Source organism: Nesoenas mayeri (assembly GCF_963082525.1).
Source record: "Nesoenas mayeri genome assembly, chromosome: 7".
NCBI lineage: Eukaryota > Metazoa > Chordata > Aves > Columbiformes > Columbidae > Nesoenas > Nesoenas mayeri.
The window spans coordinates 16,904,817-16,926,533 of NC_137551.1; the positions used below are offsets into that span (position 1 = coordinate 16,904,817).

The following is a 21,717-nucleotide window of genomic DNA, read 5'->3' on the forward strand; positions in this document are numbered from 1 at the left end:
GCTTCCTACCATGGAGCTCACCTCAGAGCACAGGAGAACAGAGAACATCACACACACAAAATAGTCTCTGTGATGTGTTTTTATGTATGTGTAAAAAATAGCCATATCAGCTTATTGTTCTGTACATATTCCGTTGTACAAGCTTCCCCCGATATTAAAAAAACCCTAAGCATCGAGGAATATTTTAAAGAGTGACGTTAGGACACAGAAGTCTCAATTTATTAGCTTTGCCAAAAAACCCCACAAAACCCTAACATCATGAAATAATTTGAATCCAAAACACTGAAGATGTGGAGAGGACCTTTGTGATGAGACTTGTAATGAAGTTACAGAAGCCAGCAAAATTGTGGGTTATAGTTTTATCAGTCCCTTTCTGTGCTTCCATTTGTACACCAGAGAGATTCCTTAGTGGGCACAGTCATTTCAAATATTTTTTGGTAAGCTCCCCTGAGCTTCATGCTCCACTCTCCTTCACAGTATTTGTGAAATGAATTGCTTTTCCCAACATTTCCTAAAGACTCTTCTTCAGTGCTACAGTAAGAATAGCAAACTTGTTGCCTGCTGCTGTCTCCTCTTCCTCTCTGCCCCTTTCTTTTTAGGGCTATTGCTCCAATTATAGCATTTGAGAATCTACCAGTGATCAAGAGACACAGATTCAGTTTTGAGGTCTTCATCTGCCAGAGTGAGGGGAAAAAAAGTTAATTGCTTTTTATATTAAAATTGATATAGTCAAATCACACTGAGGAAGGGCTTGATATTCAGGATTCTTTCTCTAAATTATCAGATTGATCAACATTTTATAATTCAGAGGGAGGTAAACAAACAACTTTGTAGCTGTTCAATATGTTAAGTTTAGCTGGCTCACACTAATCAGAGAATGTTTTAGCTAGATGAAGGTTACAAAATATATTTTAAAATTGCCCTTTACAAACATGAACATGCAACTACAGGGCACACAGCGCACCTGGCATACTGTTAAAGTTTCTCCATAGGAATGAGTGTACACCCTTTCACATGCCAGATGACTGAAATCCATGACTGAGAGTAACAACAAGCCTAACATACAAACCCATTAGAAGAGTATCCAAGTATTCAGAAGTTAACTTTACTCTTTCACAGTTTTTCCCAACAGTTCTTATAGACTACTGATTTACTGTAACACTATTGACCACCAATGCCTGGAGACATTAAGGTTACTTCACCTGAAGAGTCTCTGAAAGCCCTCTTGCCATACTTAACTGAAATCTTACAAAACAGAATACATCTTTTAATTTTTTGATAACAGAAATATTTAACTGATTTGCTGAAACAATTTACAACTGGCAAAAATATCAGGCACACTGATACATGCATTATGCAACATGCATTTTCACACCTGTAAAACAGAGCTTTGGGGAAAAACAACTCTAAACCCTAGATTACTCAGGTATACTTTTACGATCACAGCACTAACAGAGACCATCATTTTACATATAAAATAAATCAAACATTTGTCATCTTTCAAATATTTTATTTTAGTACTTTTAAATATGTTTTAATACAACAAAGATAGAAAACAATATATTAATTCAATCTGAGTTTAGAATCAAAACAATATTTACTTATTTACAGTACTCACTTTAAACTTCACTGGCACTCCTTCTAGCCATTAGGTGATACTATTTTCTCTGTTGGAATAAAACTGAAGTAACTGTCAGTGTGAAAAGCCATATTTCTACATCCCTATTATGTTAAGTACCACATACAATGCAGTTTGTGGTTTCTCACATTTGACAAATTTCTCATATTTGACAAAACGGAATTGAAAAAGCAAAACTAAGTTACAGTTAGTCTTCCTAACTACGCAGTCACTGGGCTAACAGGTCAGGTTATTGTGCTCAACATTTATAATCTTAAGATCTTACACACCTATTACAAACTGGCTTTAAAAATGTGCATGTCATTGAACTATGTACATAATACTCACTGCAAATTTCTTAAGTTACTAACAGTAAGTATGCAGGATACTGCTATACGGAAAGCTCAGTGTTCACAATACTATAGTGTTTGAGGGATTGTGAGGGGGTTTCGGTGTTTTTCTTCATATAATGAAGACAACATCAGTAAGTTCACTCCAGAGGACTTTTTTCCCCTAGAAATACTGTTTCAATTAGAATAGGGACAATGTCAAAGATGCATCAGAAATAGTAATCATCTATATCAATCATCAGTGGTCTATCAATTAACCCTTGATTGATAAAGTCTACATGCGCAAAACAATTCAGAGGGTAAGCTGGCTCGCTGCTAGGACTCCTGCCCAATATATATCCATCTTGATAAGTCTATGATGGGTTTTGTAGTTACAGGTCATGTTTCTACAAAAGTATCCCAGATTTTTAAAAAAACCCAGAAAAATCAATACTGTCAATTACTGCAAATTCTCCCCAACTCTTCAGTAGAAACTACATGGACAGGATGAAAAACTAACATAGTTGTTACAGGTTACTTTCATTATACTCCATGTCCACAAAACCTACTTTTCTTTTTTTTCCTAAGACATCTGCTATTTCTTCAAATGCGTATTTAATGATTAAGACTCAGCTCCACAATAGTTTTGGTGCGCGAAAACCTAGTGGACTTTCATACATCAAAAAACTAGCTAAATAGTAATGAACAAGTGTAGCACTAAGTATGCAAGCACTGCTTAAAAAACTCAAGGAGATACTAAGTGTTGCAGAAGACTTGTACTGATGTCCGAGTTCAACGCTTCCTTCTTTCTCTTCAGTACTCTTTGGCACTACATGAGACACAGCTGTACAGAAAAGAAGATTATAGGAACCTGTGCTTTTATCCACATTGAAGGGTTTCAATATTTCTAAATAACCTCATTAACATGCTTGCATCAAAAAAGAACCTTTTTTTTCCAAATCATTTAACTGATTCTTGCATCTTAAAGCAACTATCAAGGTTTTGTTTCAATGCTTCTTTTTTTTTTTCAGATTTATTTTCTCAGAACCAAGTTAAGTAGTAATTTTTTTTAAATTCTCCTGGAATGTTTTCTTCTGTAATAGATTGGCGTGGGCAGAAATCAGGGAAAACCAAAACCAAAGTGACATTACCTATTCTCATAATCGTAGCAGCCGACCATGTACAGAATGTACTTGGCCTTATCCAAGACAATGCTTAAACTTAAATGGTAGCCCTCACTGAACTCAAGAGCAGTTTTTACCTAAAGTTAAGCACATCATTTGCATCATCACAAGCAGTATACTTGCTAGTCTCGAACATTTAAATACTTCAGGCCTATCTACATTTCTGTACCAACACTTTGTATAAATGTTATCTTGTTTGCCAGAGGGCATGAAGATAATCAGCATATATGGAAGATTTCTATATAATTTTTCAAGAACAGCTAAAGGAACCTTGTTTAAAGACGCTTTCATAAGCTTTTGTCAGTGTAATCAGAATTTGCTAAAAAACACACCTATGAAAGTCTAATTTCTGTATGCAGATGTAAGGTCATAAAGCCACTAGTTTAACAGATCTTCCAGAAAGGAAAAACTAAAGGCAAAAAGTTTAGGAAAGCTATTACAAGAAGCTCTGTCATAAGGTACAATGAAAAAAAAAAGGAGGAGGGGAGTGCCTACATGTCTATCACTTGCAGGTCTGTGCATACATATCCCAAAACTGATGACAATAATAAGGGAGAGCTCAAGACTATTGTCAAGTCTCAAATATTACTAGATTTGCTCAGCTACCAAAAATGTGACCCTCCCCTTCTTTTGTATATCCAGACTTATTAAGTTACGACTTCTCTACTTGATTGCTTTGCACACTCCCACAGAAGATGACTTTGTACATTAGGTGCAGCAAGTTAAAGGCCAGTAAGAAAGACTGGTGCATGAACATAAGATAGAAAGACAACGCTGAACGTACTTGGCATTAAATCCAAGGCCCAACGATGCTCTGCTGCCATTACTTAAAGTGCCTGTCAGCAGCAGAGAAGCAGCAAAATGCATTTAAAACGCTGACTCCTTAAAAAGGAGGTACAGAATTTTAAGCCTGTCAGTTACTTGCAACTTGTTTACATCTAACTAACAATAAAACTTACATTAGCAATTTTACAGACTGACCTGTGCTCTTTCGCATGCAAGATAAGACTGTTCTGTCTTCTATTGATTTCAAGCCTTCCTCTTGCATGTTTATCAGCAAAATGAACTTACAAAATAGAAGAGGACAATTACCCCAACAATGTTCTAACCCACTTCAATGCTCACAAAACCAGCCTCTGTAAATTACTTATCTTGGACTCAGATATTTAGCATCACGGGAAAGAGCACAAAAGAACATGTTTACTTTAAAAAACAGTGACAGGCTGATGTAAAACATGGATTTACTTAACAGAATTTGAAAAATTAAATTAGAACAAAGAGAGAAGCCTTATGTTTCAAAGTACATGAAATTAATAAAAAAAAAATTGTATTGAAATGGTAGCTTTACTTTATGTAAACATTGTTACACTGGGCTGTATTTGAAAATGCAGAATAATTTTTCTGTTTAGACACAGCTATGCCAGTTAGCACTCAGAATCGATAGCTTTGCAGTTCAATTGCTTATCTCTCCAAATGTTTTAACTCAGAATACAATCCTGCATATCCTGAGAACAGATGTTTCCTAGACTTTAAAAAATAGCATTAGTAATTGTGTGTGCATTGCAAAGGCAAATATAAATTAGCACATAGAGCTCTTTGATTATTAAGCCTCAAGAGGAATGTTCAAACTGCCTTTCTGAAATCAGAAAGGTAAGAACAGCAAATGAAAAGTCTTTACATATTTCAGAATATTTTCTCCTTTTTTTTCTTAAGTGTATGCACACATCCCCAGTTTGGATAGGAAAAGCCATTAGGCTATGGCTGATTGAACAACACAGTATTATACCTGCAATTTTGCCAAAAAATTGGAATGTTACAAATGTAAAAGTCTGCAGAATAGTACAATGTGTATGTGCTCAATACAGCTGGGAGAGATACTCTAAGATGCACAATTCCTCCGTGAAACAGGAGCTAAATTAAGTTACGAAAGTAATATACTACAAAGAGAAGAAGATAGTGAAGTTAGTACAATCCAGGTTTATAAAAGGAACACCACACAGCGAGGAGTAGCCCACAGGAGGTTACAAACCTCCAAAGAGAAAACTGTCTTGCAAAATTCCAGAGGGATTCTTTTCCATGCAAACATAAGTATACAGTGGCCACTAAGTCAGCTTGTACCAAGCTGGAAAAGCTTCGTGCAACTTTCCAAAGCTGACTTATGCTACCTTTTGCATATACCACCTATTTGGAAATTGCAATAACTAAATACAAATGCCTATATCTTTTTATGATTTGCACCTTTTACCTATCAGTTTTCATTTAGCATTAATCTAATTTCAAGTCTCTACAGCCAATACGTTAGCATTGTCCCCTTACACACCACCACATAAGAGCTCATCAATGGGGTGACCCTTGGACTCGGAGTGTTGGTTTGGGGTTTTGGGGGTTGGTTTGTTGTGGAGGATTTTTTTTTTTTAACAACTGAAACTCAACTGCTTATGGTACTTTGATCTTTCAGTGTAGTAAATGAGCAACTTCATTTAAGAACTAGTCTTTTTTCATACTTGTTAGATGAACATATACTCTGTGTGTTTATATATATATAAACAAATATACTGTGCATATATACCCAGAGATATTCACCATTGTTGATACCAGAGTGCTACAACACACACCAATATGAGCACTATTTCCAATACTCACTATTATTATTTTTCCTGAAAGAGTTAATACATGCATTTTCCCCATCCATTTACGGGACAGTAAGATACATGAAGAGAACCGTTCTGGCTTTCCAATGTTAAAGAGCTGCTCCTAAAAAGCATGCAAAGGTTTGGGTAGAAAGCAATTAAAACCACACAAAAGTTATTTTGTGGCTTTAAACTCACTAAAGCTAAGTTGACTTTACTTTCAGTGGATGTAGCATTTACTTTAATTCATTTATTTAAACACAAAAGGGAAAACTTCCAAGTGCCAGAACAACCATATACACAACTGATAGACTAGACTAAGTGAGCTGTCATTAAAAAAAACCCCCATAATCGCTGCATAGCCACAAAGCAAACTTTTGTTTTTGGCAACCTGTATGCAGACCCTTTCTACTGTCAATTATACTATAAGACTTGTTAAGAGACCCTTTTAGCAAGGAACTATACTGCTTTCCTCATTATGACACAGTACTCCTCAATTTTTAAGTATACACACAGTTTGTTTTGAAAATTACATTTACAACTGGTTTAACACAAAGTCTTCATGAAGTTCTGATTTTTTTAGTCAGTATATGTAAAGGCTGGCATGTCAGGTAACAGAGATTATTTGGACCTGTAAAGGGTATCTCATATTCAGTACAAGCAAATACTTGAGATTAGAGTTACTTAAACATTCACACAGAACCTTACTAAGGGTAACAATATTCTGGTTCATATGCAGGATGCACTGATCGCCTTTACTGGTTCCTGCATTGTTTTCTATTTTAGCAACAAGAAAACAAAACACATACTTGTGAAAGATGGGAACCCCATTTCATGGCTACGAATCTAAGAAACAAGGCAGGGAGGAGGAGTGAAAAATATTACATTTCCCCCCACCCCAGCTAGCCTTGTAAGATCTTAGTCATAACACTTCATGAAAATCTGAATTGACCCACACACTCTTCAGCCAATTAGTCTTTTCAGTATAGTAGGTTTTGAAAAGGGCCAGCAATACTCATTGGGAACAGTACCATTAACATTGCATTCAAAAAAAGAAAACATCGGAAACCAGATCCTTGCTCTCCTACTCTGTTGATATGCTCTAGTATTAGCCAACGTATGGTAATACAAAAAGAGTCTTGTAGTGATGTAGAAGGCAATGAAGACATCTATAGAATAATGTTCATGTGCAGCCAAAATGAAGAAGATTCCAAAGAGATTCAGGACCCAGGACAAGGTGTGCAAGAAGTTCCAGCTCCTTGGTGTATCTAAGAGAAAACAGAAAGTGACTAATCTTGAATGTCTCAAAAATTTGGGTCATTACAAAATCCAGGCCTAGACACCACAAGTTTTTATACAGAGTTTTCATCCAACAATGTGATGAAGTTACTGTCATCACCTGGAAATATTGTTTACAGCTACAGGTCCAATAAATCCAATGAAAACAACCACACAAGTTACAAATATCTATCACTTCATGACTTCATTTACAAACACAGCTATTATGCATTTCTGGATTAAAAGAGAATCCTAAAATGGTTTAGGACCATGTAAAGCAGAATTCTTTGTTGAACCAACTTATTTTAATGAACACCATGCTTTTTCCATGTAATAAGGGGAAAATGTCATAAAGCGTACATTACTCTCTTATTGCAGTCATTCCATCATTGGTGAACTCAAACTAATTATCTTAGCTTGCTATATAATGTATCAAATCACACTTTGTATTTACAGAACAAGAGTATCCTTTCACATCTTCTCACTCACTATGAGGTTTGGTATTTTTGCTTTATGCATTATACTAACCCTCCAGCCACCCAGCTGGCTATTTTGCCTGACAGGGGTCAGTGGCAGATACCCAGGGAACTGTGTAGGAATCATAAATATCTCCCCTCGTATTCTCCCAGTAACAAGCTAGAAAGTCTTTCTAATTTTCTTGGCTCACATATTCTTTCACATGTGCCCTATTCATCCTTCCATTGATCTAGGTGGTGCTGCTCCTCTCCTGGCTGCAAGTGAACTGTCACGAATGTGAGAAAGAGCACAGCAATCTGAATTTACATTTGTTTGCTTAAATGTAACACTCTGAACTTTTTGAGGAGGTCAAGCAACAGATATTCTTAAAACTTAAGGACATTTAAGTATTTACACTCTCACGCTCTTGGCTAACAGCAAGCAGTACATATTCTTAACACTTAAGGACATTTAAGTATTGACACTTGGTACTTACATTCTGTGACAAAGAAGTTGAGCATGGTCAGGACAACAGTGTGACCACTGAACATGTAATCTCCGCATGTATGTACTCCAGTCAGAGTCATTCCAAAGCCACTCCATATTGCAAATGCCCGCTGGAGTTTTGCCCAAACATTGCCATACAACTGAAAGAAAATGACATTAACCACACTGCCCGAACAGTACGTCCTTAACATTAGTTGTATAGTGCTATGTACGTTTAATACCATTTATCATGTTGGGTCTTTTATTAAAATGAAGGTTAGCACATCTTTGAATTTTCTTGGGGCACTGAGTCACATTAGTAACTAGAATTACAAATCGTATTCATCATACCTCTGACGAATACTAGAATTTAGAGCAAGTGTTTTGTTGCAAGTGATTTACATACAGAGTCTGCCACCTTTTTTTGAATGTATTCAGGCTGCCAGTGTGTCATTGTCAAGCTTCCAATGTATTCAGTTCAACTAGAAGTTAAGATAAAACCATAAAATTCCATGTTCTATGGAATATCCCTTATTAGAAGGGGTGAAATAATAATAGGTTGCGGGTTTTCTTTCCAACCATGCACCCAAAAGGACAATGAAGACTTCCAGACTTTCTTCATGAAGTCAGTATCTTAAGTGCACACTTCTCTGTTGTATTCTCTCTGGTTTACATTGTGAAATATTCTAAATGCCCTTCCCCAAGTAACTATCTCCTCTCCGAAGTGGGAAGCGTTTCTAATACCCCTAAGGATGCTTGCCTGCATAATGGCAATTAATGAAGAGGCATGGAGAGGAACAGGAGAGAAACAACACTGTTCTTACAAACATATGTCTAACATTATGGTCACAAACATGTTAATAATTTTAAATTAAAACAAAACAAAACAAAACAGAAAAAGGAAATGGCAGAAATAATTGAAAGCATTTTAAGTTTTTACCTTTCCAGTACACTGCAAGTGCTGGCCTGGCACGGAGAGTGAGGTAACAAACATTGTAATGCAACGTAATAAGAATACTGTCCCCATGAGGCTGCACAGCCTTCGCAGAAGTATAGATCTGGGAAAAGTACACAGGAACTAATTGAGCTAATTGCAAGAATCCTAATATATCATATTCTTAAATCAGAAACGCTATCATAAAAACAATTCCCTGCACCCCAACTTAATCCCATGAAGTCCCTTCATCGCTGCTGCAAGTCTCACAGTATGTTTTTTTTTTAAGTAGTACTGTAAAGGTATGGTTCCACATGACAGGGTGAGACACCGTGGCAAGTTTACTGTCACCAAATGGTACAGCTCCACTCCTCTGCAGCTGCATTTGTAACAGCTCTGGCACTCACACCTTCTATTGGCAAACTGATAAAAATCAACTAACTGGTACAAATTTAACTTCAAAGACATACACAAGCATTTTCTACTCTTCAGTGACACCACCCTGCTAAGCTGGCTTAGTCATCCTGTGGAATTTCATTCTCATAGGATTTTCTTATATACAAAATTGTTACAGTATGAGAGTATATACCGAGAACTCTCTGAAATACATATGTTCTGAAGGAAATTACATATAAATCCAGCAGAAAAGTAAATTCAGATTACTCCTTTTTAAGATTAACACATCACCATTCTCAAATAAATCCTCCCTAATCAATTTTAACAGGGACCTATTAGAAGCTTACAAGGTCCTCATTGAATTGAAAGTCTTAAACAATCATCATAAATTCTTGCTACAGTCCTTTCTCTGAATCGAAGTATTGGTTAATTTGAACTTCATATACTGTACCTGTGTTTGTGAAGCAGAAGAACCAACAGCCAAATATAGCAAAGAATTACGCCGCATACTTCAGTCATAGCAAAAGCCCATGGTATCCTAGGGACACTAAAAAATAATAAAGGATGAAGCAAAAAAGTTAACTTGCAATACAAAGACTTAATTTTTCTACCTAGTCTCAGTATTGAGAATGAAGACATATGAAGTTCTAACTACAAATCTAACTTGCATTAATCTGACAATAGTTTGAGCTACAATCAAAATTATTTTTTAGACTAAATGAAATAGAATTTGAATTAGTTTTTAATCACATAATCTCCCTTTTAATAACATATTTTCAGCAGCCATTTACACAGAATTCACTAAGACAAAGAAAATCTCTAGTATGCTCTCTTAATTTATGTGTATGATTTCCTAACAGGATGTGTTCCTTCACCATTGTTTCCCAACAGCCTTTTTCTTTCTGACACAAACTTGCATCATGTCAATTATGCTGCTTATAAGAAACTCATGCCAACACAATTAATGAAATGCTGCAAAGCCTAAAATGCTAAATACTTGCAATGAAGCAGAACTGCACAGGAAAGTGCCAGGAAAAACAAAAATTGTTTTCAAAGTTAGATTTCAGTGATAATCACTATATGCAAACTTTTCAGCCTTGCTTGTCAAAATATTTAAGAATTTCTTGCACATGTAAGGCACCAATAACAATTTCTACTCTCCAATTTCACTACAACACAGACCAACAGATTTCAAGAGAGGCTGCTCCTCCTAGCTTGGTGTTCCCCCTGAAACAAAGGGGTAGCAAAGCTGCTCAGATGCCAGCTTTATAGTAATCCCCTCACATTGTTTCGTGAGCTGCTGCTTTCTGACCTCCCCCATCCTCTTGCCCACAAACACCATGGCAGTGCCTGGGGAACACAGCCCAGCAATTTCACAGTGCTCGTTCTCTCTCCCCTCTCACACTCTGCTGGATGTGGGTCCATCCTTGCTGAGTTATAACTGAATTTATGGGGAATTCTGCACACTTAAAAGATTAGACTCCTACAGACTTCAGGAAAATCATTAATGAAAACGGAAATTACTGGCAGGAATAAGGAGACCACAAGGACAGAACACTTAAACGGTTTATCTTGTCTTTTAAAGCTCTCTAGGCCATCGGTTCTCTACAGTGCACAGGCACTTCCGCAAAGGAGCATTTATCCCCCGTTAAATCTGTAGTTGACTATATATAGACAAGAATTTCACCTTTGCTATTGTGTCCCTTTCCTGCCTGAAGCTGAATATTTTCCTTAAAAAATGAGCAGGTACTATGTAAGTTACAACAGTGCTTTAGTATACAGATACTTTACGGTTAAAAAAGACGCTGGTCTACTCAAGCCTACTTCAGAGTTTCCCTAAACCACCTTCGACAAGTTAACAGTGGGGAGACAGCAAGAATACAGTATCAGTGCTATTCCCTTTCAATCTCCCTGCTCACTAGCAGGTCAAAATGTTCCTTCATAAAAGGCTTTTCTATCAAGACATGTTAAGCTTCGTAGCAGCATCTGGGTTTCAGAAAAAGCGTATGGCTGCTTATCTGTCACAGCTGACCATCAGCCTTTTTAGTAAAATTAGAGGATGGACAACTTAATTCCTGTGTTGCGATTAGCTGAAGATGTAGAATTAAATATAAACTGGGTAGAGCAACAGCTCAATTTATTTTCCCCTGAGAAGACTAAATCTCTTAATCTAACTGACGTGCATTTCGATCTTAGCAGAAGGGTTTAACTACACTCTAATTACTATTTTGCAGAGGCATCTTCAAGAGCACAAGAGACTTCGAGAATGAAGACAGCCTATACTTTAACCATCAAGTTACTATTTTGTTTTAGAAGAAAATTTCTTACCTGTCTAGAAATATGTCTGGTAGAGGTGGATATGTTTGCATGTCAGGTACTCGCTCATGTACTATAACCATAACAAACGATGTAAAGCCAAACACTATGAAGACATACACACAGCTTAAAACTGTCTTCCAATACTCTGGGTCCAGTCTTCGGGCCGAGTGCTTGTTTTTGCCATTGGCATATTGATACTGGTCACCATTCGAGTCAGTACTTGGTCCATCGTAGTCCCGAGGTACTTCACCATTACAAAACCAGTCTGAACCCTGCAGTGAACCAACACTGGGGCACACTGTGCCAACGTGACTGTCGCTGTTGTAACCCAGCTCTTCTAGGACATCAATATGTTGCTTCTGCAGTTTGCGTATGGACAGCATTAGCCTTTTGATATCGCCCAGGACTTTGATTTCCAAAGGAGGGGATCGTAAGTCATACTCAGTAAGTGTCAGCAGTGTAATTCCATCTAGCCTGTGTCTATTGCACAAAACATCCACATATTCACAGAAACCTTCTTCCTTCAGCCACTTGGCCACATTCTTGGTAGTCCAACGTCGAATGCAAAGCTGGTTGTTGCCTGCCATCATCCTTCTCTATCCGCCAATAAACTGACCTGCGACATGTTGGAGAAAGAGACAAGACCCAAACATTTAATGCAGATCACTGAAATGCCACTGTATTTTGTTTATTTTAGATGCCTAATTAGCCAAAGGCTTTTTACATATGAGCCAGCTAAAAAACAGATATATAATTTATTAGGTAATATAAAAATACTTTAAAAATATTTTTATCCAAGCAAAACTAAGATTATCTCACTTGTTCCTAAATACACATTTAAAGCTACAAAGAAGCAGAGCATTTCCTAGATGTACCCAGTCTACTTTAATTATTTTCTTAAAATAAATAAATAAATAAAAGTTTGTTAATTACACTAGGTGATGAAAAACAAAGATTTCTCTGTTTAAATACTAGCTTAACCAGTAGTCTTTTCCACTGCTTGCACTTCATCAGCTAAGTAAGAAAGTATAGCCAGCAACCACGTGAAACTGAATTAGAACCAAAATAATACATTACAAGTCCAATACATTCTACCGTTTTAAAAAATATACTAAAGCTTTAGTGGCATGGCATTTCCCCCCACCCCTCCCAAGTAAACCTAAGACTAGGTATCTACAATAATATTGACCCGAGGCATCTCAATTGTATGTTGATGGTGCAGCCATCATATTTTATCTTTGTTTGATCTCAGTAATTAAGATAGATGCTTATTATATTATGAATCCTTAAAAATACTCAGCTTTCAAAATAACATTACTAGAAATTAAGCATTAGCTTTAATTCCAAAGCACCTTCAAAAGTGATGTGGTAATAGATAACATAATAACACACCAGAACCAGAAAAGATGCATTCTCTTCACACAGATTTCTCAATAATTGTTTTCTTGACCCTAGAATGTTGTTTGAAGAAAGGCAAGCCATCTCAGCAACATCTGAGTCACGTGGAAGTGACAAGTCAGCAGAACAACACCAGAAAAAAATTAACCCCAGAATGTTAAATAGGATACATTAAAAAAACTTCAAAAAGCTACCAGTGATGTGCAAGTAATAAAAAGCTTATCCAATATTCAAGACCCACAGCAGTACAGAATGGATTAGTGCATAAGTTATATTTGGTGACTTATGTACAGTTACCATCTAAGAAACAGCTACAATTTCACAACTCTTTTGTACTCAAAAAAACAATCTACTTAACTAGAATGTTTTAATCATGCCAGCCAAATCTCAGAAAATACAGGCGCATTGAATACTACACATGAATATTCAACAAAAAGTTCTACATCATTTTCAGGGACACAGCTCTTCCACAAAGAGAAGCTCTTTCCTTCTCACTTGTCTTTTTGAAAAGGTATTGTACCTATTGCTACAAGTAGCTCTTCTCATAATTATTGGATTCAACTTTTTCTTCCAACTTATATCTAATAGGACCACACACTATTTTATTCTATATCAGAGAAGATTCAGTTGGTCCAACAAGATTTATGAGATTTACCAACAGTGCATAAGAAATCACTTAGAAGAAAAATGAGTGCACAAATCAAAGCTGCCCTTCTAAATGAATTAAGGGAGCAGTACTTCTGAAGATATTCTCTCTGGAGTTGACTGTATATTAACAACATGTACTTAACGCATTGTTTAATTTCTCAAAACTCCATATACAGTCAATATGTATATAAGCTTTAATACCTTGATTTAACTAGTTGCAAAAACATCCATAAACCACTACTAGAATATCTGCATATAAAAGGCTATTTGCTCATTTCTGTTATCTTACTATTTCTGAAAGTCTTGCTCAAAACAACTATAGCAACTATTTTGCTCGTACAGCTATTAACAAAAGAAATAATGACATTTAATTTGTAATTAACGATCAGTTAAGTGACCTTTTTTTATATCTTACATATTTTTATCTTGCTCCAGTAAAGCAAACAAATAAATCCAAGTTGCTTATCTGGACTTCCAGCTTTGCTTACACAGAAATACAGACAAATTTAATTACTCTGTTTTTCTTACAACACTGTCACAAGTTTTCTAAAAGCAGTGAATTTAGACTCACCAAAAATACACTCAATTTACTGATTTATCTTCTAACCAAAACAAGCTCTGATGGCAAAGGCAGAAAACTCTGCCTAACCCATGAGAAATCTGTTCTTTTTTTTTGCAAGTAGCCCAAGGCCAGCCTAGTGTTTCTTCATCTGGCATCACAGGAATAAAAATCAAGTCTTAGCAAACATGCAATAAAATGCATAATGTTATTTAAAATGAATAACATGCATGAGTAACACAGAGCAAGCAGAGACTTCAGTGTCAGAGGGAAAAATATACTTTTTGCCTGACATCAGCAATGTCTGTAGCGAGCTAGTTGATTACCTCTCTGCTACCGGGACTTCATATTTAGTCAGCTCATCAGTACATATCATGTGTCCTGTTTCCCTTTTTTCCTTCCTCAGCCTTTCAATCAACAGCATGAATACAACTAAAGATGAATTTCATGCACATAAGTTGTTCTGTTCTTTTTTTTAAAGAAAAATATTACTTTATGAGTCATGAACAATTCTACAATTTGGTTAGGGCATTTTTAAAAACGAGATGCCTCTGAGAGGCTGAGTATACCCTGGCTGTTAGCAAAATATTTTTCCTAGATGTCTACTTAAATATGGAAAATTAATCTCTCTCAAAATGACTATCATGTTTTCCTCTACTGAATTACCGCCAGTCAACGATTTAGTCACTAACTTTCATAGCATACAGACATGGAGCCAGTATTTTGAGGTAAAAGTGTGGAAAGCTGAATACAACTATCACTGCTCTAGCCAAGGAAAAGTAGCATTAGCATCACACTAACATTAGGTTGCAATTTGGTTACAGAAACAAAACTCGATTCCACCAGAGTCATAGCTGAAGGGTTAAATAACATGCTAGCGATGCCCACAACAGTTAGCAGAATGCTGACCGGATTTGTTCATTCCAGACACATGCAAAACTCTACCAGCATCATCAGAGCTTCACCACCTGCCCTCGTGTGCCTCGGAGAGCCTGTGGCTCTCCTTCCTGACATGCTTGCGGATTTTGTCCCAGCTAGGTTAAATTCTCACAATGCTTCAGAGGAATTTCGGGAAGGACACTGAATCTCACCGATCTCAAGTGATTTAACCTACATTTCTTTGTGGAAGATTTCAAGCTGAAGTTTGAATATAGGCAACTCCAACTCAATCCCTCCTTGCTGGGTCAGCTGGCCTGGAAGCATGACATCTCACACTTCGGACATCTCACACCTCGGGTGAAAAGTTTTCCTGTACAAACGCTGCTGGATCGCAATGGGGACAAGATGCAGGTTTGAGGCCTTGGCTCCCCGGCACAGAAAGGCCATACACAAAAATGTACACTGAGCCAACTTGCAATAATGGGGCTACTGTCACATACCAACCCAGTAATGCTGTGCTGGAAAAGGAAAATACAGCACTGCCTTTGTTACTCATCAGAAGCCTCGAATACTCTGCTGACTTGCATCAGAAGCCTGTCACTTGTTCTTCCCAAAAACTCTAAATTCTCAGTGCTTATTTAAAGCAAATAACACCAAAGGTTTCATTGCTACATAGTATACAGTGACTTAAACCTTACCTTCTAAATGCCAACATACGTAATACAGTATCTTGAAAACAAAAGGAGAAAACGAACACTTACCAAAAAAACAGATGACTTTAAAGGGTTTTTAATACAATAGCTACCATGCTACACAAAAAACTGATCAAACACAGCAGAATGCCCACCGTGAGACCAAAAAATTGGTTTTTTCCTGAAGCAAATATACAATAACTTCAAATGCAGAAATAATCCTGTAAAACTTTCATTCAGTTTTACTTAAGAAACTTTGCTATCAGGGTTGTTTCATAAACATTTATATTAAGTGAGATTATCAGCAGTATCTTAACTGTACTCAAAGGCCTCAATGCTATTTATGAAGGTAAGATATGAAAACTCACTAAGTAACACTTGTTTAGTTTTCTGTATGTCTTAGGTTTTAAAACATGAAGGAAGATGTGTTTTTCAATAATTATTTATTGAAGTGCTGCATTGTGGAAAACATAGAACCGATACTGTAAAATCAAAGATTAGCTCAACATGCTTAGGAGAGTGTGTCTGTTGGAACTGCCTCCGTGCCAAACCGACAGCTAAACATATTTGTCTTAAGAACCACTAAGTGCAGTTACACATTGCAGCAAGCTGAACAAAGTACATACTCTTACCTGACTTTTACATCTCATTAAACCAAATGGGTTGTACTATACTCAAGTGAATACTACGAGTGGCTCAACTCCTACTCAACTGCCCAGCTAATGAAACATTTTTAATCCTACCACTGTAATTCAAGACACACACAAGTGATTTTTAAATAACTGATCAAGTACTCCACCACTTATCTTAGGATGTAATTCACAGTATGTCACTAATATTTGTACAAGATCTTGAAAATTTCACATGCTAAATGTCAACCGTCAAATATTTTTTCCTCCAACTTCAAGAAATAGTATATGCATCTCCTAATAGAATGTTTGCTGCTCTTTATCCTCATACAGCTTATAGGTAAAACAATTCATGTTTGCTTTTCCCCTTTTACTTAATTATTTTCTTCTACACCCCCATCTTAAGATGGAAATTGGGAAAAACATAAACAAACTCTCCATCCAAATTAATGCCAGAACAGTATCTGAAGGGAAACTGTGTTTGTTCTTATTCTCCACAATCGTTTACAACCTGAACTTTTTTGGTCTATCAAAAATCTAGGAGCCTGCTTCATTTTAGATGCATTAAAATAAATAAGAAATAAAAAACCTTTTCAAGTTATGGCATTATTAAATAATAATTTATAGTGTTATATAGTTTATGGATCTCAACCAGCTTAGTGGGTTGCAAAACTGAGCTCTGTTCAAAGAAAAGTGATAGCATGGAGCCTGAAAGACCACAGCTCCTAGGCCAAGCTGGGTTTTTAACTGTATACTACAAAACAAACAACAAAATACAATAAACCAACCAGCCAGGAAAAAAATTCACATAGCATAGCAAACAAGATAATTACAAATTCTTGCCCTTTACAAATCTACAGAATGTTTCCTTCACATCTAAGTAACACTTTCGCAACAAAAACTTATGAAATTTCCCAAAGAATTTCCTTCCACTGGGTATAAAAATCATTTCACTCTAAACCTGTGAGTTAATTTCACCTTTTTTTCTGTACCACAGATAGCAAAAGAAGAACAAGACCACAGGAATTTCCTTATCTCTGATATCCAGCAAGTGGCAACTCCTACCAAACATGAGGGGCATTTAAATGCCAGGATATGACTTGCTGAGCTCTGGCTGCTGCAGAGAGAACACATCAGGATCGGCCACCCCATGGAGGTGGCACAGACCCCGTGCCCAGCTGTCCGAGGGAGCTCTGTGGAGACGGAATGTTCTCAGCGCAAGTGGAATCTCCCATCAAGTCATCTTACAATGCAGAATGTCTGTTGGGTTTATATAAAATGGATTTTGCAAACTGAACCATCAAATACAAAGCCACGAGACCAATTCAATTCCAGTTACAAACCAATAAATGTGAACATTAAAACTGCCTCTCATTTGCCTCTTCTTCCATTAACTTATAGAGCTGAAAAAAACTACCCTTTGAAGTATTATTTTTAAAAAACAGCATTAAGTGATTAGTCCAAGAGGCCACCTGATGCATCAGCAACGTAGATTTGAGACAGAGTGGACAGCAGTTCCTTGCAGAGTTTCAACTTTCTGCACACACTCAGGCCTTAAACTCACACAAAATCTGTCCCACGCAGGCAGACTCCTCCCTTAATCCCAAGACTTGAACAGCGTGGAACATGCCAACCAGTAACAGTACCTTTCCTTGTCAATTATCAAATCCTACATGCTCAAAAACTTTTTTACTCAAAACTGAATACTGTGCCCTCGGAAAAACCCACGATTTTACACCGTTGGCAGAGAAAACAGTAAGACAGGTAAGTGTCTGTTTGGACCCTGCACGACTGCTTCGTTATCGAACTGCAGGACTGACACACAGCATCATTTCCAGAAACGATGTGTTTCCTGGGCAGGCTGACACGGGAATCAGACGATTCCTCTCTCCCCAGACCTGGCACAACTGAAAAAGCAGAGAACCGCACGTCCCCGTCCCCGCCCAGCCCCGCGGACCCGCCACCGCCCCGGTTCACATGGTCACACCCAGGCTCCTCACGAGGATTTTCTCCTCCCCGATGACAGCTTAGGTACAAAATTTACAGAGTCCAGAACGAAATCGACACAACCGGACACAAAGACTAAACCTGTTCATCCTCTCTCCAGCAAACGAAACGACTTAAGCAAGAAACACGCAATGCCCAGTTTCTCGGCAGACTGGTTTCCCCAAGCGCCCGGAACCCCCCAGCCAAGGCGGGTCAGACCTCAGGAGAGCCGAGGCCGTGACAGACGCACGTTAACGACGGCGGAGCGCGTTTCAGCGCCAGCAGAAGATCCAAGGGGCTCCTTGCCCGCTGCGGCCGCTCTCCAGCGCGGCCACCCCTGTCCGTGCCGAGGCCCGCGGAGCCCGCCCGCCGCCGGGCCGCACACACGCCGCCCTGCGGGCCCGGGACCCGTGTTTCCCGAGGGGCGACGCGCGACCCCTGCGGGGAGCGCCCCTGCACCGCACCGCACCGCACCGCACCGCACCGCACCGCACCGCACCCCGTCCCGCCTCACCTGCCGCCGCGGCAGCGGCGCTAAGTGGCGGTGCCGCAGCGCCCGGCCCCGGGGCGGCGGCGGCAGCGGCGGCGGCTCCTGCGCGCCCTCCCTCTCTCCAGCGGCGGCGGCCACCGCCACCACCCCATCACCCTGCCGGAAGTGGCGGCCGGCAGCGCCTCGCGGGCGGCGGAAGGGGCGGGGACGGCGCGGGGGCAGGTTCCGGGATGGCGGTGTCAGGTTCCGGGATGGCGGTGTCTCCCCGCCGTGGTGCGGGGCGGTGCGGGGTCCCAGCCGTGCCCGCCGCCTCTGCCGTGGCCCAGGGCGCCGCCTCGGCCGTGCGGTGTCGCAGCGAGGCCCAGTAATGGTGGCGCGGAGCACCGGCAGCTACGGGCGTCGGGTCGGCACCGCGGCCTTGCTGGCAGGGGCGGAAAGGCTGGAGCGGGTGCTGCCTGCGCGCCTCGGATTTGCGGGCCTGCGGGCGGCTTCTCACCCTGCTGCCCCTCCGTTAACCGCCCCACGGCGACGTTACTGTATGGCGTACAATGCGGGTACAGTGTCCTGTCGGACTGCCGTGAGAATGTAAGTTCTAAGTACGTGAAAGCGCAGTCACTGCTCCTTTGAGCTGTCCAAGAAACTCAGAATCCAGTTGCCCACAGTTTAGAGGTCATAAGACAAATTATTAACTCTTCCATAATCTCAACAGAGATCAGCAGAACGGGCAAGTGAGGTTGTCTTGATTTTCTAACTGTATCGTGCTATTTTACCTGAAGAACAGAACATGCTGAAAACAGGGCAAAGGTATTGAACTCTACCCTGGTAAGATACCATAGTGTATTTTTTCCAGAGTGATCTGTCATTGGGATGTACCTTGGTACGGTGTGGATGAGAGAAAGAGGTGGAAGTTTCTGATCACGCTGAATAGAATTTTCATTGCTTTTGCATGAGAAATGAGTAAACACATAAAATGAGCCCGGCATCATTTAAAAATCCACTAGTGTTGTCATGAAGATATCCCCATCCTTCATTTAAAGGCGGATGTCAAGAGAAAATAGCGGAGAAATATTGCAGGACCCTTATACTGTCAATTTTCATATCAAGCAATCATTATAGGCCATTTCTCCTTAGATGCACCATTTTTTGCACTGTTGTTCTTTTCTGATGTCTGTAGAAAAAATAAATCTGAAAACTGGCAGCTGGCAGACAGCACTCAGTCATTCATCCAAGGTGATCCACAGCACCGATCTGAACAGCACAGATGATTTATGAAAGCTCCAGCAAGGCACCGTAACATCAGGAACTCCATAACCTATAAATAATACAAATGGAGGGGATAGGAGACAGATGAGTTAGAAACAAATGACTCCAGAAATAAATTTATTCTGTATATCAACTGACTGTGGTAGCAGTCAGCCCTTTGCAGCAGCATAATGCAGTCGGAAGAACATTCAGATTTGGCTTTGTTTATGATTTAATTACTATGAGGATCAAGACAAGTGACCTAAGTTGTCACTTCGGTTGAAGTAAAGATGCTAATGTCACTCCATAAAGTTAATGACACTAGCCCTTTCAAAGTATTGGGCCTTGTATTCTTTCTTCACAGAGGAAAAAAGGCTCTTTTGCAATTCTTACCCATGTGCCCCTGCAGTGAAACAAGGAAATTTTACATTTCAAAATGCTTCACAGCTACTTCAAGTTGTCAAGTCATCAAGCAGTCTAATGCAAGTGTCCACGATTGTACAATCTCAATTGTAATGGACTATATATATTTTAAGTAGATCAAATATTTGGAACAGAAACAAGCTGTAAGAATTTCTGCGCATTACCACACGCCCTGATACTGGTTCAAAGATGCTGATCTCTAAGTAGTCTGTTCCACCCTGCCTTTATTTTTTACACCAAATGAAGTGTAGTTTCCCAAATAAGTTGCTGGATTTGGAGGGAATGTTCCCCTTTCTTTGCCAGTTCAGTAGCCTCTGCAAACAGAATAGGAATTAAGTACAGTTTCAGTCCTTGCAATGTTTCCCTGCTTTCTCTTTACACACACTAGATGAAAAACCAACAAGTTTTGATTCATCGGTGCCAAACCATAGAACACATACATATGAATCTGAAAGAAAAAAAAAATTAAAAAAGGACCTTGTCTTGCTGTTAATAATGGATCTGTAATAAAGTTGAATGTTGAGGGAATGTTGCTTACTCCAGGTCCACATATCCGTATTAAAAATAAGTAGCAGTTATCTGACAAGGGAAACAAATAGGGGAGCAAGGCAGTTTAGTTCTGCTATGCACATTATTCACTTTTTCTGCCATGCATTTTTCTTCACCAGCTGCCTGTCAATCACAACTTTCTGCGCACTCCCAGGTGCCAAGTTGGTACAATTTATAACACATCGCCTCATTTGTTTGTATCTGAAAAACTGGTTTAAGCTAAAAATGTAAAAATTAGTAAAAACAGAAAATAAAAATTGCTGCAAAAATAACTGTAGCAGGCTACAGAGCTGTCTCATCACAGAGCGGGTCACTGTGTCAGTGTCTTAAGCATAGTCCCGGCGCTAACTCACCTTCGTGATCTCATTCTTAGCCTTTTTTTGGGAGGTGCCAGGAAAGTGCTGTTTTGTTCAGAATGCTGTGGCTTTGTTGTGTGGCTGGTTTTGGTTTTGTTTTTTAACATAAACACACACTAGAGTCCACCAGCTCCCCAGATTGCAGGAAGGAAGCGAAAATGAAAGCAGGAGTTTCCTTATCCTGTTTCCATACACTGTTTATAGCAAGATCAGCAATCCACCTACAAATGATTTCC

General features: G+C 38.9%; 1 protein-coding gene across 1 annotated transcript; it reads right to left on the reverse strand.

The window, feature by feature from the left end:
• Positions 1-1,361: 1,361 nt before the first annotated feature.
• SAMD8 (sterile alpha motif domain containing 8) lies at positions 1,362-19,068 on the reverse strand. The gene is made up of 6 exons (XM_080347944.1): positions 18,936-19,068; positions 11,640-12,246; positions 9,763-9,858; positions 8,922-9,039; positions 7,992-8,142; positions 1,362-7,029 (listed from the first exon to the last, which is right to left on the reverse strand). Exons 2-6 carry the CDS (start codon positions 12,218-12,220, stop codon positions 6,725-6,727), a joined length of 1,251 nt encoding a protein of 416 aa, XP_080204070.1. The 5' UTR covers positions 12,221-12,246; positions 18,936-19,068; the 3' UTR covers positions 1,362-6,724.
• Positions 19,069-21,717: the final 2,649 nt, after the last annotated feature.

Bases quoted from the DNA above. Each gene is read 5' to 3' on its own strand.
- SAMD8 (XM_080347944.1), bottom strand. From the start codon at position 12,220: ATGATGGCAGGCAACAACCAGCTTTGCATTCGACGTTGGACTACCAAG. The intron at 9,859-11,639 runs GTAAGAAATTTT...ATTATTTTTTAG, and splicing joins CCAGACATATTTCTAGACAG to TGTCCCTAGGATACCATGGG. The intron at 7,030-7,991 runs GTAAGTACCAAG...GTTTTCTCTTAG, and splicing joins CAACTTCTTTGTCACAGAAT to ATACACCAAGGAGCTGGAAC.